This window comes from Dermacentor silvarum, chromosome 1 (assembly GCF_013339745.2).
Source record: "Dermacentor silvarum isolate Dsil-2018 chromosome 1, BIME_Dsil_1.4, whole genome shotgun sequence".
NCBI lineage: Eukaryota > Metazoa > Arthropoda > Arachnida > Ixodida > Ixodidae > Dermacentor > Dermacentor silvarum.
Window position 1 is genome coordinate 386,154,136 of NC_051154.1, and position 16,838 is coordinate 386,170,973.

The window sequence follows — 16,838 nt, forward strand, 5'->3', positions numbered from 1 at the left end:
GTCATATGAAGCTTATAGCGCAATTGGGCCGCAGTTTACGTATATTACCCGTAGAGGCTTACATTCATTGCATGATAAATCGCTATGTCCGTTTCGCTAATTTAAGAGATTCATTAATCAGCTATTCATTTATGCGCTTTAGAGCACATGGTGCAATGGCAGCATTTGGGCTGAGCAGTAATGAAATCATGGCGGCTTAGCAGAAATCTTGGCGCTAGCATCGCTTTAGAGATACACGTCTTCAAAAACTAAAGAAAAAAAAATAGCATTCGCGTTTTAGTTTAGCCAGCTGCCAAATCCCTTATAGCTGTCAAAAAAAAAGAAGTTCGAGAGAGCTGGAGGGCTAATCAAACGAACGTAGGAGGGTGCAGCAGCACATGTGAGCCAATGCTATATCGTGTTGGACGTTGCCTGCAAGTGATTGTCCAGGTCGCACTTATCAGCACATAGTGAAGTGAATACATTGAAAAGCTGCGCAGCGTCCTGATACAAGGATAACATACACGCATCGGTGTGTTTACTTGCTGCTCGATTGTATTGCCAACGTCAGGAGAAACCCAGTTGAAAGAAAGTGACGAGGAGAAATTTCCGCAGTGTGAAGAGGCGTTGAGTTTCACGAATTCCTTCCTCAGTCGAGTGATGAACCTAGAAAGTGGAAGCGGATGCATTGAGCTTGCACTTTACGCTAGCACCATGAAAGTGTGATCAAAATCAGTGGCCAGAGTGGACATCGAGCTTTTCTTATTAATGTTTTTTCTCCGATTTGCCCTCGGTCGTTTCCCACTGCGAAATCCTTCGGAGCCAATTTCTGCTGACCTTCATCTCTTGACGAAAGCAGCGTCAACTGCAACTAAACAACAAAAGTACTGCTTCTACAACTACAAAATTATTATTACAGCTAACTACGTCAAGCACAGAAATTGCTTCAAAAGGAGGAGCGCCCATTCTTAATCGGAAGCACGCGTGATTGCAGTCTTGAGCACCGCATCCCGTCCTTCGTTTTGTTGCAGGGTATTATCGGCCTCTCTGGGAGATAAAGCGCCGCACCGCAGGATACTGCACACTGTAAACGCACGTTATCTAGATGCAAACGTTTTTAACCCGCCGTTAGAATGAGTGGGACTGTGAACAAAGCGAGATACCGAAACAGGAGCCATGGGAAGGCAAGTGCTCACCTGCGCGCGCTTTCTACAGTTGCTGTATCCACGTTTTTGGGGAATGACACACGCGCGAAACGATGCAACGTTAGCCGCCTGTGCAGATGGAGGCTTTGTTGCATGCGTTTGCGAGCCTTTCGGGGTAGTGTCGACTTGTACATAGGCAGTCAGAGTTGCGCAAGAATCCGCCAGTGGACTCCGGCGTTATGCCAGAAAGCCGCTCCCAGTACGCGCAGAAGCCGCGTTTGCACTGACTCTGCTGTCAGCAGCGCAGTTTTTCTTGTCTCTTTGGGGGGTTATGAGCAGCATTCGATCTCTCAGCTCACAATCAAGTGCCTGACTTTAATGATTAATGAATTTAAATAATGATAATTTAATGAGTAATGAAGATGTGTAGCATGCGCTGACCCTTTCAGATTTTCATGCTAAGTCCCGAGTGCAGTACCAAGCTTTCAGGGAGTAGCTGTTGCACGTACGCATGCTAGTGATCACGGTTCGCGGCAGCTGAAAGGCGTGGATGCCTGTGTGTAAGAACTATAGAAACAAATTGCTATTGCGTCTAGCACTGCATAGCTGTAGCGTATTAGTATGAAAGCAGAAGCTAATTGGGATGGATGCCACCAGGAAATACACGCGCTCATTCATGGTCCTGCACTATACTAACATTAAAGCGGAGCTACCGTAAGTACCTAATATACAACGTCGTGTCTACATTTCACCGGTGTTGTGAGCCTCATGCACTAAGAAGATGCACGCGCAGACAAAATCTGCATGCCAATTACGGTTTCACGACACAAAAAAAAAGTTATGATGGACACACTGGAACACTATTTTACAGTAAACGTGGGGCCTTCTACCGCCCTCTAAAAGAGCAAAGGTCGTTTGTTGCCACGATGAAACGAAAAGGCACTTTCGTCCTCCCTGATAGTCAGAAATTCTGATTTAATTGGAAGTTTATTCCCATTCGCAAAGTTCATTTCTTGAAACGTGTAGCGGGCTGCATATTAACACAAGTATTCCTGCAGGTATTGTGCAAAGAAAAAAAAGTGCTCGTCATCGTAAAACGCGCCTTACCGTAAGTTCTACGCACAAAGAAAAAATAATATCAAGAACAAATGAACAAGGAACTCGATAACAAGATTAAGGAGTGTAATGCAGAGGTTGGCACTTCGTAAATAATAAGTGACGGTTTGGGAATCGAGTCCCAAAGGATGGCTCGCACCCAACAAGCCTACCAAGTACCTCCAACAAGAGTACCGAACTCTGACGACTGAAGCCACGGCCGATGTCTCGTAGTGCGGTTTCTATCGCAGCCGATTGTCCGTCGAAGCAGCCTCACCTCGCCAACCACCAATGTCCCGCGTCACCTTTAGGGGATGTGACCTCTCGTGCACGTTGGACAGAGAGGAGGAAGGGTCGTACACCTCGGCAAATCGCTGTAACAAAACGTGAAAAAAAAAAGTGTTTACTTCACGGCTCAGTGCGGGCTTTATTGACGGTTTATTCTAGGCGCCGCCGTTGCCAGTTACATGCTGAACTGGTCGCTGTCTCACTTCACCGGTGTCCGACTTGAACTATGCAGTTGTGTCGGTGGCAGGGTGTCCCCCTGTATTCCTTACGCCAAACACTCCCACTATTTTTTTTTCGTTCGTTGATCTCGGTGGAAAGGACGTATGGCCAGACAGTGAACCGCTGCTGCAAAGGTAAGAAGGTGGTGGGGAGAGTTGGTCCCTCCACTCTACTGCGGGCAGATGCCACCTTGTGTCGCGAAAGCTCCTCACTTTCGACGCGTGCCCATGAGTCATGCAGGGGAAGGAGTCGCGGGAGGGGCGTTGCACTGCGCGGAGACGTGCACTGACATGCCGCAGGAAAAGTGGTCCCCAACCAGAAGGCACTGTCGCCTCGCACTCACTGCAAGTCTGGTCTGCAGCGGAGCTTATAAGAGAAAGCGGACGCTTCGTTCTTCCGCCCAAATCGAAACCGTGTCTTCCCATAATCGTAGTGCGCGCGGTGAGCTCAGTATGCATCGGTACGTTGAACTTGTTACCTGTACGCAAATCATAACTAGTGCCTACTGCATGCTCTGCTGATCTCACTCGAGTGGCATGGAGTTAGCCGGCGATGACCGCGTGCTTCTTTTTCTCTCTTCTCCCAATGCTTGCTGCAGCGACTTCGCCCTGTACTACGGCCCGGCATCATCGTCCAGCTCACTGAACGGCAGCGGCACAGTCACCCAGAACGGCTCGGTCTCGCACGGCGGGTCCACGACGCGGCTCTTCGACCGGGTGCAGGGCATGGGGCGCAGCGCCAAGTCGGCGCTGCTGCGTGCCTTCAGCACCGAGCGCATCTACCGGCCGCAGAAGACCGAGACGGCCGCGGTGGCCAGGGACCGCCGACGGGAGATCCTGGACGGCGCCGCTAACCTAACGGCAAACCCCGCGCTGCCTCTGTCGTCGCCTTCGCCCTCGCCTTCCGCATCGTCTACGGCGTCCCTGGTGATGGGACTGAAGGCCCGGATGAGCCTGCGCAAAAGCAAGCGGCGATCGCGCCAGGAGGCCACCGGCATCCAGATCAACGCCGCTCCCGACAGGTTCGTTCGAGGAAGGCCCGCCCCGGATTTTTGAGAAAGTTAGATGTTGCGTTAATTGTGCTACATGGTCACATAGAATAAGAACAGTGCATTGGCGATGGCTCTAATTCAATGATGTTAATATGCTCTAATGGTGAACCTATGTGAACTTTTGGCTGCAGATAACACCACTTGTTTGCAATGACTAAATTTGTTGTGATAATTGTTGAATAGCATCAACAAGCTCTCCTCGAGATCAGCCTATTGCCAACCTCAGCTACTGTAACGCTCTCCCCATCATTGATTGACGCATGAGGAGCCAATTCGAATTCAGCAGGAAGGCAGGGTGTCTGTCTGTCAGTGTGTCGTGGTGGTGGCTGGGGGGGGGGGGGGTGTTGTTGAGGACGGGGGCACATACCTTGTCGCAAGGCTTCAAGGCGAAAAGTTATCTCGCTTAACTGATCGAGTTTGGTTCGTTGCGCACGCCCAGACTGGGGCTTAGCGTAGCGTCAAAAGCTCGCGCACGCACGCACGCTTAGAGCGTGCAGCATGAATGCACTACACATTTCTCATACACTCGATTTACTTATAGCTTCCTCAAGAAATTAGAATGGTAGGGGCTTTAAAGTGTTTTTACCGCTACTGTACTGTAAGCTTTTCTTCGAGCAATTGGCGGCGTGAATTTTTGTTTACATTGAGGTGACTTGGAGCAGTTATATTTGACGCAGAATGAGATTGCTTTACTGCTGCCTTTGCGCTGAGAATCAAGGTTTGTATAATTCCCCTATGCGATGGGAACAAAATTTATATTCGTTTTTCTCGATGTTCGCACGGTGACACCACCCTGCTCCTTAGTGTGGTACTGTGCTGCTCCGGACAAAGTGTCACGATATTTTGCCTTTTAGGTAAGCGCGCACCATGTATACATACGCAGACGCGTAACACGGAAACCTCATGCTCAGCTTAAGCTACCAAGCGCTCGCTGTTTTCTGTGGAGGTAATCGCAAACCGTAGCTTCCTTTTTAAACGACGAGCCTGTATGTTGGCTTATGTGATAACGTTATTCAATGTACCTGCACCAAAGGCGGTCTTCCTGAAGTACGGCGTTGCTATCATGCTCTTTGATAAAACACTAGACCAGACCTGGAGAACTCAAAACCAGTGAGGTCATTCAATGCGTTGTAGGCAATCATTTTTAAGCATTTCAAGCGTGTTTCCGACGCATTGTTGTGATTTCTGCCGCAGGTGACATCGGCCATGTGTCGTCTTCCTTCCTTCCGTGTTTTCAAAAAAGTGTCCTCTGAATGCCTGCAATGCCTGTTTAGCATGAGCAGGAGGCCACTGAGGCGTTGAATGCACGAACGTGTGTCGGGTAGTAATCCAGCCCCTTCTGCGGTGCGCAGCTCCTGCAGTGACCCGCTGTGGGCCGGCGGTCACCCTACTCACGTCAGCGCGCAGCTGCTGCAGCAGAACCTGGACGGCACGCAGGTGGTTGAACTGCGCCGGCCTCCAGGACGCTCCTTCGGGTTCTTCCTGGCCAGGGGGAGAGTGCACGCGCACCACGGTGTGTTCGTGTCTCGCATGCCCGACGCCCACACGCAGCAGGTAAGCAGGCGTGCGCTTCGAGAATGAATTCGACGAAAAGATTCGAATTCGCGAATATATTTTCTGAAAGTATACCTTAGAAGAAGCAATGGCACAATGCCCGCGCTGCTCACGATGGAGACCTTCCTACTCAGTTTAAATAAGCGCTTCATCTTCGGATCTAAGATACGTGTAGTGCTGTCATATAAAACATTGGTTTCAATATATCCCACAACCACTAGTGGTTATATTGCGCATCACCTCTTGCTGATGCACATAAGTTATGGTAGGGCGCGTTTACGATGACGAGCACTTTTTTTCTTTGCAGAATACCTGCAGGAATCTTCTTCCGTCTGTAAAATCACTTATCTATGATATTTTGAAAGTTACATTACCTATTTGCTGCTTGGTTTTCTTACCGAATTTAGTTGAAGCACTGTAATCTACAAATAATAGCGCTGTAGTGTTTGTCTCTTGTCTTAAAGACGTTTCTATAGAAAAGTGTTGAATGGTGGCTCGCCTAGTCTTTGTGTTTTCAACTAATTTTATCGTTCAACGCTTGTATGCACCTGTATCACTCCTGCTCACTATTTGCGACAAATTATTTCAATTCTGTTTATCTCACGCCAGCTGTGCTTCTGTGCACACAACCTCGCTTTTGCCAAAACGCTGAAAGACCACAGTCATTCGCCCACTGACGCAGTGACACTCCAATTGTAATAATTTCGAGAAGCTCATTGAAGAGATCGTTTATTCTGTGAAATAGCCCTGCAACTAATACAGTCATTTACTAACTCCCCAATGGTCACCTTGTCATATCAGTTATTAATTATTGTATTAATCTTGTAGCCATATACCGTATAGATTTGGTTAACGGCCGAACTCGTGTAAAGGCCGAACCCAAAACTTGGCTACCCTAATTTGGACAAAATATTTACAATGGAGAAGCTATCGCGTTCGGTGCACTGATGCCGCGCGCGAGCATCGGCGAATTTCACGACCTGCGTACGTGTGCGTGCGGCTACTAGATGGCGAGAGCCGGGGTGTGTTCAAGTCACCGGCTGGGCCGGCACGATTTTGATCATAAGGTACGGTCCCGTGTAAGGACCGCACCTCGTCAAAATTGTGAAAAAAAGAGTTCAGCTATTACACGAGTCTATACTGTATAAACACCGCAAAGAGAAAAGAGAAGTGGGCTAGCAATTGTATTTTAAAAGGGACACCGCACTCACCCGATAAAAGCGGAGAGAAAAAATGTTCTGTGATTTTACTTACCATAACCACGATCTGATTGTGAGGCATTCCGTGGTGGCGGACTCCGGAGCAATTTTGACCACCTGCTGTTATTTAACGTGCACCTAAGTCTTGTATATACAATCGGTTTTGCATTTCACCCCCATCGAAATGCGGTCGCTGCGGCTGGGATCGAACCCGTGACCTCGATCTCAGCAGCGTAACCAACGCCGCTTGGCTACCGCGGCGGGTAAAGGGCGAAAGAACAGGAGGAGATAACGAAAGGAAAAAGAATAAAGCACACCACATCACACACAGAGTACGAACATTGCTGACGAGGATCTAGTCCCGTGGTTGACAAGAATTTTGTACAGCTTTGTGAGCCTCATATTGACTTGAAGCACGACCATTCGAAAACAAGAAATCATTAAGCATAAAGAATCAAGAAATGACACATTCAAATAAGCTGGTTTCTACAGGCAAAACTCACATTTGTAGAGGCCACCTCAATAGGTGTGGACATTGTGAAAAAAACAACAAAAAAACAGGCCTAGTGTGCAGACCACGCGGTGAAGTGAAGATCGTGTCTTCAAAACATTCCGCATGTTATATGCATGCTGCGGGAACGACTGAAAATTCAAACGAAAGCCCGTGCACCTTTAATCGCACAGCAACCAAGGCTCCCCGCCAACAAAAATGACGTCGGCTATTGCATCACAGGTCCGGCGGGCAATATGAGAGATCACGTTGCAGGCGGGACCAAATAACTACCAGCAACACAAACTAGAGCATTCTCGTGAAGCTGACAGAGTTCAAAAAATTGTTTTAGATTAGGGTGCCCAAGCGTTAGAGGACGCAAACTGCAAGGCGTAAAAAGAACACAAAGGGTCTACAGGGGAGTTTGCATTTCTCAATGCTTCGGTATCCTAATATAAAGCTTTCTATTGTAGGTAAATGGAAAAAATGGAATGTGGGCATAGTGCTGCAGGCGTAAGTGTGGCGAGGGATTTCGAGTGTGATAATGAAGAAGGTATGGGAGGAAGCTCGCTTGCAGACACTGGTCGAGGCTAGAAAGAGAGCCTCTTCGCACAACCGCCATGCAACATTCATTTTCTTTTTATCTCCATTTTAAGTAAACCCCTTTGAAGAACAAACAAATTCAGCAGCTTTTCACAACTTCCTGTATATAATCAGCATTAAAATGCTGCCTGTGAAAGGCCCTTTAAGGCCTGAAGGTGCACTGTCGAAGCTGCTTACATACTGTTAGAAGCGTGGCATCGAACTGGAACTGAACAGAAAGCAAAAAAAAGAAAACATTGTTCTTGCGGGAACTCCTGGGAACGCTACCATTTTATTTTGTAGTAGGCAAAAAAGAAAAGACTCGGCAGATAAATGACAACCCTAGTATCTCATATATTACAGACAGCGAAGTTGTATGAAGCTGTTCTCACAAACTTCAGAATGCCTATAGGTGCTTCTGTTAACTAATTCTACCACATACTTTGCAAACACTTCACTATATCCAATGCAATTTCTTTGCTATACCCGAGACCTTTCAAATGCTTCACTATATTCGACCTTAGCCCTTCTGTACTCTCCATTATATCCGACACATGTTCCTGTATACTCTACATACACCAGTGTCTGGCTGTGCGTTCTGTTGGCCTTGTATAGAGCTGCATTGCTGGCTGTCTGTGTGCTCTCACCCACGGCCTGGGTGTATGGCCGTTTGAGGGCTACGACGCGGGCTGCGTTGCTGAATGCTTTGTGATTTGACATTGGATACCGACTAGGCTGCTGCCACATGCAAAATTTCCTTTAACAGCTTTGCTATAAAGAGTGTGCAATGCTTTGGCTGTTATGCTTTGGCTGGTGGGTAAGATTTCGTTAAATGTTTGGAAAAGTTTTCTAAAATAACTAATTAGTTGAGCACTATGTGTACATTGCAGTTGGTGCCATGCTCACACAGTCGTCCTCTACAATTTAAAGTTATTTGAAACGGTCGTTATAAATATACATGCATGTTGCATAATTCTTTGTGGATGTAGCCTAGAAAGAGTTGCAGCATGCTGAAAGTAATTACAAAGGTCATGACACAAGTAAAAAAGTAGACAGTGACCGCTATAGCAACAAATATTTTTTGGTCCACAATTTCATTCTTTATGCAGTTAGCCTTGATTTCATTAGCTTTTCAGTTCATAGTTAGCTGTGGGAGGTCAGCAAAATGGTGGAGTCAGTCTCAGCCTATTTAAATGACGAATAAAATAAATTGTAGCTTGACGTTCCTAAGCACTGCAGCAGGTTATTAGGGTCGCCATAGTAAAGTGCTCTGGATTACTTTTGACCACCCAGGATTCTTTAACCTGCACCCAAAGCATGGTACATTTGCGATTCTGCGATCTGCCCCATTAGTACGTGGTTGCTGCAGATGTTAACCTAACCAGTGACTTAGTGCTCAGCTTCAGAATGTCATCACTGAGCCATTTTGGCGGGTATTTAAATAATGAGTGAGGCATAATAATGCTAACTGATATTTAAAATTCCTGATAGCATATTTGTATATGGGCAATAAACGGCTCAGCTTGTTGTATCTGTGTGATTTTGCTGTGAAAGTTGATGTAAGGTGCAGCGAAGTTGTGACATAACAGAAAAGCCGGTCTGGTTGGTAGGAGCATGTCAAGTGCCAACATAATCGCAATGTGCCATCTTTTGCTGTGCATTTATTACAGGTGTTGCAAGGGCTACTCGACATCGGAGACGAAATACTCGAGGTGAATGGCACTGATGTTCGTGATGCGGACATCATGAAGGTGAACTCGCTCATGACCAACCAAAGCACACTACTTCTCACCGTGCTGCCTTACATCTGTCGAAAAGACATTTGATGCAAGACTGGCTATGAACAACCCACCAAACAAGGGTTGGCTCTGCACCATCTCATGACAAGTCAGCTGTTTTCTGCAGTGAGGAACTGTCATCTGCAGTGTCACCTATTGGGGAAACTTGTAACATATATATCCAGGTAATACTGATTCCACGAATGCAGCTGCAAAACACTTTCCACACCTCCTTGAATTGTGATTACGCAGATGTTATACATTCCATTTATTGCCATCTCAATCTTCTGTAAAACAGTTATTTTGATTGTCCTGGCCTATCCTGCGAACATGTGATATGAGGCCATGCACTATGCAAATTGTTTGTATTTTGTTTTATATCTCCATTTGAAAAGTGTACCTCATCAATGTTCTCAGTGTTTGACTCCTTGTACTTTCATGTGTACAGCACTTGTTCACTGAAGAACACAATGTCTTTAAAACACCTTCACAGTATTGTACCATTTTTCCTAAGCATATTTTAGATGTCAAAGTACCTATCACAAGTGCCTGATGGTTGTTCCATCACATTCTTGAATGTTATTCTCCTGTTTCATTACAACTTTCTGAATGTTTTCATGTTGTACAGAGCATATTTATTGCATGTTTACACTCAGAACATATTTCATGATTGTTTTAAACATAGCAATATAGACACAATGCAAAGTACAGGCAAGCTACCAACACAACTTGCTGATCCTTAAACTATAAGCATTTGTCAAAACATATGTAGTGAGAACACAGTTGTGAAAATCAAAATGGCATTTTATCATTTAACTATCTCTTTGATGAGAGGGGATTGACATCGTTGCTTTTCACTCTATCTGCTTCAAATTGTTGCCTGTTGAGCTAGAAGCTCAACTCAGCAACATTAGACTCTATTGAGATGCTGTAACTCAGTTCACTTTTTGTCCATTAAGAGTGTTGTACTGAGGAGCCAATATAATCTGAAGATAAAAAGGAACATTTGCTCTCCATGGAAATGATCTAAAAGCATTGTGCACTCTTTTATGTTAACTCTAGAACAAGGCATGGGTCCTACATTACTGGAAAGTATGCTGAGTGGGGAAACGAATGTGGCAATTGAGAATGCTGAACTCAGAATGCTGAAAAGTCTTGGTTCCAGATTTTTTTTAATTTTAGGCCAGGTTTTTATATTTACTGATGGTGAAAAACAGGGTAAATGAAAGAAAATCGAAGTAGAGGGGTAATAATCCAAATGCAACGATCTTGAAGCTATAGTTTGGGCTTGATGCCTGTTTTAAAGAAAATTTTCATTCTTTGAAAGGCAGTTCGCGTAAAAAGAGTAGTATAAAATACCTTCCCTGAAAGTTTAGTGATGTCGGCCTACATCATTCCTATTACAATATAAATGGCTTTCTCATTTAACGGTCACAGAAGTGGCCTTCCTGAAATATTTTTTTCTATCTTAAGAACAGCACACAAAGAAACACGGTCAAGAAATAAGATGACAGATTGTGTGCTGACTCACAACTGCTGGCGGAAGAACAAGCGTGATATGTTATTAGGAGCATGCTCATGCAGCCCAGGCTGCATGAGCACATTATCACGCACATTATGTGTGCGTGATAATGCCTAATCTGTTTTAGATGAAAATTCAATTAACTCTGTGATAATGACATTGAAGGGTAACTCATGCAGACATCTTTTGCTTTACAAATACAGAATACTTCTACTATTTCCCTTATGAGTTGATTACTATGACGGTGAATGATAGTGCATTGCTCAAAACAGGGTTCGCAGCCACATGTGCCACAATGCACTCCGATGTGCGACAGCCTATGATTCTTGCTGACCCTTTCAAGCTCTTTCAAGTGCACCTGTATGCAGTGACCCGTCTGCCCTATATACACACTTCCGCATGATAATGGCAACTGGTACACCACACCCTTTCTACAGGGAATGAATGTGGACTTATGCTTAACGCCGCACTGCACGGAAACATAAATCCTTTTTCCAGATTTTCGTTGAGCCGCGGTGCCTTTTCCACTCATTTTCGTTGGTGCCGCGAAAAAACCATGTCAACCCCTTACCTTCCTATCACGATTTTTAGGCCATGCGACATACACTGCACATATCGCATGACAGCCTGAACCTTTTGTGGATTATTTAAAGGAGCATAATCCGGGATTGTGTGGCGCGCTTAGTGTAGACATTGTGGACTTTTTTATGCGATGCCCCAAACACAACTACTCAGTAGCGTCTAGGCATGCATAACAGAGCTAAACAATGAAGCAGCGTTTGTTGCAAAATGCCAATTGTCTGTAGAATGCTTTCTGGAATTGCTAACGTTCTATTTGCTATCAACAATAATCGAGTGGGAAAGTGTAAGCCTAGTGCAGAAAAATGGAGTATGCATTGGATCGCACATAGCATCAGTGCTCGGCAAAATGTTTTTAAGCTTTGTAGATAGGACGTTGCCAAGTTGCTTTGACACCTATGTGCTTGTCCACCTTTCGATATGTGGACGATTATCTTGTCCCAATGGAAAAAGGCGATATCGTTTGCAGGATCAATGGTGTTCTGGAAATTTTCAAAGAAACTGGATATGGTTTTAAATTCACTTGTGGAATGTTTGATGTGGGTGTTATACAGTTTATAGATTTGAAGTTGAAATTTGACCATATTTGTTGGAAGTACACCCCTCACTCAGTAAAACCACTCTTAGACTACACTTCAGCACACTCTAAGCTCATTGAACGGGGTATCGCAGTCTTGTGCCTAAAAGCAGTGCTGTGTAAGTCGTGCCCAGAGACTACTCGGGAGAGCTTCGACTTGCAAGTGCGTAGGCTGAAACATTCTGATTACCCAGCACATTTGCTCACCCATTCTTGCAAGATTATTTCTTGGCTAAAAGAAGGTGACAAATCACTCGAACGAGCAAAGATATGCAAGGTGGCTGTATAATGCCATGTGTGTAGGTCATATGGCCTGAAAGTGTGGCATTAGGTATGGGGTTGATGTGCTGTTTCGGCACCAAGGACAATGAGTGACATTTGCGCCACTGTTCAGCGAAAATCAGAGAAAAGGATTTCTTTCCGACAGCTGCGGCGTTATGCATAAGCCTGCATTCGTTCCCTGTAGAACGGGTGCAGTGTGCCAGTTTCCATTATGATGCGGAAGTTTGTATATAGGGCAGATGGGGCGCTGCATTAATGTTCACTTGAAAGAGCATGAAAGGACCAGCAGGAATGAAAGGGTGTTCTACATCGGAGCACATTGTGGCACATGTGGCCGCGAACCCTGTTTTGAGCAATTCACAGTCATAGTAATCGACTCGTAAGGGAAATAGTAGAAGCGTTCGGTATTTGTGAAGCAAAAGATGTGTGCATCAGTCACTATCAATGTCATTATCGCCGAGTGAATCGAATTTTCTTCAAAAACAGATAGATATTAGGAATTACCATGCACGCATAATTTTGAGGTCTGGGCTGCACGAGCATACTCCAGATTACATATCACACTTATTCTTGTATATCGTTTTTGGAGTGCAGTTGACATGATCGTGTATAAAATATGTGTTCATTTCAATAAACTTCTCAACTGCGAGTCAGCGCTCATCCTGTCGTCGTCTTTCCTGTCCATGTTTACTTGCGCTGTTCTTAAGAGGAAGCTTAACCACCTTGTCCAAATGTCTGTTCTCCTAAATTTTCAAACTTTACCTGGCCCCACTGAAATTGGTTTCTTTGAATTCTAGCTTCTCCTACAGGGTCAACACTAAATAAAAAAATAATTTTAATGCATAGACAAATAAAGAAACCCCTAGAGCTTTAGGCATCCCTTTATTTGAAATAATAACCTGCGGAGAACTGACATCCTCATACCAGCATCAGTGTGGGATTGCAAAACAGAACAAATCTACATATATCGGTACTGAGAAATCAAAACTTCTTCCTATGTTCTTTCACCTCATATTTTGCTCATCTCATTTTATTAATCTCTGCTAATTATCTCACATGCGATGCTACCACAATATTTCAGCGAATATAAAATCGATTCTCTTGTTAGAAAGTATACCTTAAGCATTTCTGCAAGCCACCATTCATGAGTTTGAGGTAATGTCAACGTGTTATGAAGGTCAGAACAATCGTACCATTGCAATGTATGTGATGAAATCTTTAAAAATGCACTAGTTTTACCGCACTACATATGCACTACTGTGAATTGAATGTGTGTACTTTGAATGTGGGCCAAATCTGGAAGTTCATTGTATGGTATCCCTTAACAACTTTTCGTTTTGTGTGCACTTGTTTATGCTATCTGTTGTTAGACTAGTGAAATTTGTGTGCACGATGACAATGGCATGATTGTAAAAGATTTAATGATTGACTTAATAACGGCTTTGATTTTGCAGCGGCTTGCCTGTTATTATAAAAAAAAACTGCTCTTTTTGTCTCTGGATGGCATTGCAATAACTTTTGTGTACCATCTACATTAAAAATTTAAAGGACACACTGTAATGACATCTGCTGTCCCAGGGCTCTGTAGTTAGTCTTATGTGCTACCGCTGGTACTATTAACATGTACAAATGAAGAAATGTTGATTCTTTCTAGGCCTTTAGAGCTCCATCAGAGCTATGCACTGAAGCCCCTCTATCGTGTTGAGCGACTTGTGGAGTGCCCTTTGAGGAGGTTTTGACACGGAGCATGTAATCTGTTAATCTGTCACGCATGTTTATAGTGAAGGAGTGTTGCAATCTGCATAGCTTTATCGTGTGTACCTGCTGGCTGGAGAATTTTGCGAGTGTGCGCTTCAGTGGGGGTAGGCTACCGACACTTGTACTTTGTAATGCACAACTAAGACAGCCACCAAAGTGGGTGATAAAAGACTCGCCTGGGGGGGGGGGGGGGGGTGGCGTCGCTCTTGTGTAAATGTTCACCTAGTGGACTCTTCATTTTGGTCGTTGCTGATTGGCTGGAGCTGAACCAGCCAGAAGGAAACTGGCTGTTGCCTGTTACCTTCAAGCCTATCGGCACCTCAGCAGCAGCTGAAATTCACATGTCCACTAGGTGGACATTTACAAAATAACCGCCCGCCCTGCCCCTCACCCTTGGTCTAGTGTACATGTTTTGGTTTGCAGGATATTCACAAAACAATTGAAAAGAAGACACTTGGAACAGCAACTAGCCCACATGGAATTGTATGCTCAGAAGCATGTGGTCTCGAACCAGCTGGCAGTGGTTGATTGTGTTTACTGATAGTTTAGAGAACATCGCACCTGAAAATTCAACAGGGGTCTGAAATGTTGATCTGCGTGTCTGAAAAGAGCATTTAGATCTTTTCACCCCCCGACCACCCTGGTCGGGGGGTTTTGTACCTCGCAAATCGGCAAACCTTGTAAAATAATGCAACCGGGAGCTGAACTGGCAAACTTGGGTTTGGTGATGTGACAAATGCATCTGAAATATAAGACTACATTCAATGGACATAAAGGCAACTGGCATTTAACAGACGATATGCTGATCTCCGCCACCCAGACATTGTGGGCCTTGTCAAATGTGAAGCCGTAGACTTGAACAAAACAGTGCAAAAGGGTTATGCCTTTGTTGTTTGTCCTTTACGTTGTGTCATAAGTTTAGAACCACTATGAGTGGTAGTAGCTAATTTTGACGGACTAATATAGATGATAGGCCATCAGCGTGTGCTTAAGTGCGGCCTGCTATATTAACGGAGATTTTATACCAGATGCATGAAATTTAATGTTGGAATAATAAAGCACCCTTCTGCAACAAAAAATGTGTCATGTGTTATTCTAGGCACTGGTGCCGGTTGTGAAAGTGAGTGCTCGCGGTCATCGAGCGAGACGTGTTCATGTTTTATGGGGCACGCGTGACACCATGCTTAATTTAGTTAGTAAGCGAATGTTTACTGCAATTTATACGGGTTAATACTACAAACTTTACTTCGTGGAATTGTGGAATACACTTATATCGCTATAAATAATTTGCCTTTCCGTCGAAACTGTGTCTTTTTGAAGCACACTTTTTTGAGTAAAATTAATGCAGTCTCTGTTGAGCAGCCATTTCGGGAGACTGAGAATGCATCGCAAACTTATTCTGTAGAGAATGTTGTGATAAAATAAATTTCACAGAGCCTTTCAGAAAGCCACTTGTTTCATTCTATCAAATTACTCTCGTCAGTATAGCGTCACGTCAATGAAAGTAATCTTAAATTTGCCTGAGCTTCCTCTATGCCGCAAATCTGCACGTATCCACTCAATCAGATTTATCATTACAATCTTGTCTCGAAAGAGTCTTTTTTTACCTCTTTACTACATATCTCAAGCTGACCACCATTACCAATTGCGTTTGCCAACGTCACACTAACTTGTGTCATGACGTTTTTTTCCCCAAGAACCAGTAGCAAATGGAACCGCCTTCCCGCCACTTTCGCCGCCATTACTGACACAGAAAAATTCAAGGTTGCTTTAGAAAACGCCTTGTGACACTCTTACCCGCCGTGGTTGCTTAGTGGCTATGGTGTTGGGCTGCTAAAAACAGGATCGCGGGATCGAATCCCGGCCTCGGCGGCCGCATTTCGATGAGGGCGAAAGCACCCGTGTACTTAGATTTCAGTGCACGTTAAAGAGCCCCAGATGGTCCAAATTATTCCGGAGTCCCCCCCCCCCCTCCGGCGTGCCTCATAATCAGATCGTGGTTTTGGAATGTAAAATCCCATTATTAAAAAATGTTGACACTCTTTTTGTGTTCTACTGCATATTTTATGAATATCATAGAATTCCTTCCTGCAGTGCCTCTGGGCCCTGAAAGTACGTTTAATAAATAAAGTAATAAATAAGTACTTAGCAAATAAATAACGAATTTGCCCATAACCCGCTGGTACATTATTTTTTTTTATTGAGATAAAAATAAGCAGAGGTGTCGCCATTTGCTGGCGATGGCTACCCCTTTCCGCTTGATTGAAAATATAGGATACAAAACAAAGTAAATGTTACTGCTTGCATCTCTTTCGAGTTCTCATTTGCAGCTAAATTCGTGGATGTCTGGTGCAGACATGTTTTAAATGCACATGAGACAATTACTCGCGACGTAGTAGAGTCAATAATCGGCATAAATGCCGGAGTATTCAAAGAAGCGTTGAAGTGCTTTACTTCTACCCAACCACCTCTTTAGAATATTTACTTTGTCGTTTTCATAAATTATCTGGAAAATATGCGTGCCCGGAAAGACGATTACCATATTTTACGGTAGGTAGCCCACGAACTATACCGTATTTATTCGCATGATGCTCACACCCCCCACATTGACTATCATCTTTTTTCTTTTTTATTGCTCGAATAATCAAGACATCATCGAAAATTGCTGCAGCGACATTCGCTTGCTCGTTCCGTCGTCAGTATTACACAGACTTTGAATAGGTTGGGTCAGAATCACTTT

At 44.4% G+C, this 16,838-nt stretch overlaps 1 protein-coding gene across 1 annotated transcript in view; it reads left to right on the forward strand.

Annotated features, from left to right (window-relative positions):
- LOC119437513 (uncharacterized) overlaps nucleotides 1–15,548 on the forward strand; it is an 89,810-nt gene extending 74,262 nt beyond the window's left edge. Inside the window, exons 9-11 of the mRNA XM_037704521.2 lie at nucleotides 3,325–3,747; nucleotides 5,130–5,331; nucleotides 9,273–15,548. Of these exons, the coding sequence (XP_037560449.2) occupies nucleotides 3,325–3,747; nucleotides 5,130–5,331; nucleotides 9,273–9,428 (781 nt within the window). The 3' untranslated portion in view covers nucleotides 9,429–15,548. The remainder of the gene's footprint in view (nucleotides 1–3,324; nucleotides 3,748–5,129; nucleotides 5,332–9,272) is intronic.
- The last annotated feature ends 1,290 nt before the right edge of the window (nucleotides 15,549–16,838 follow it).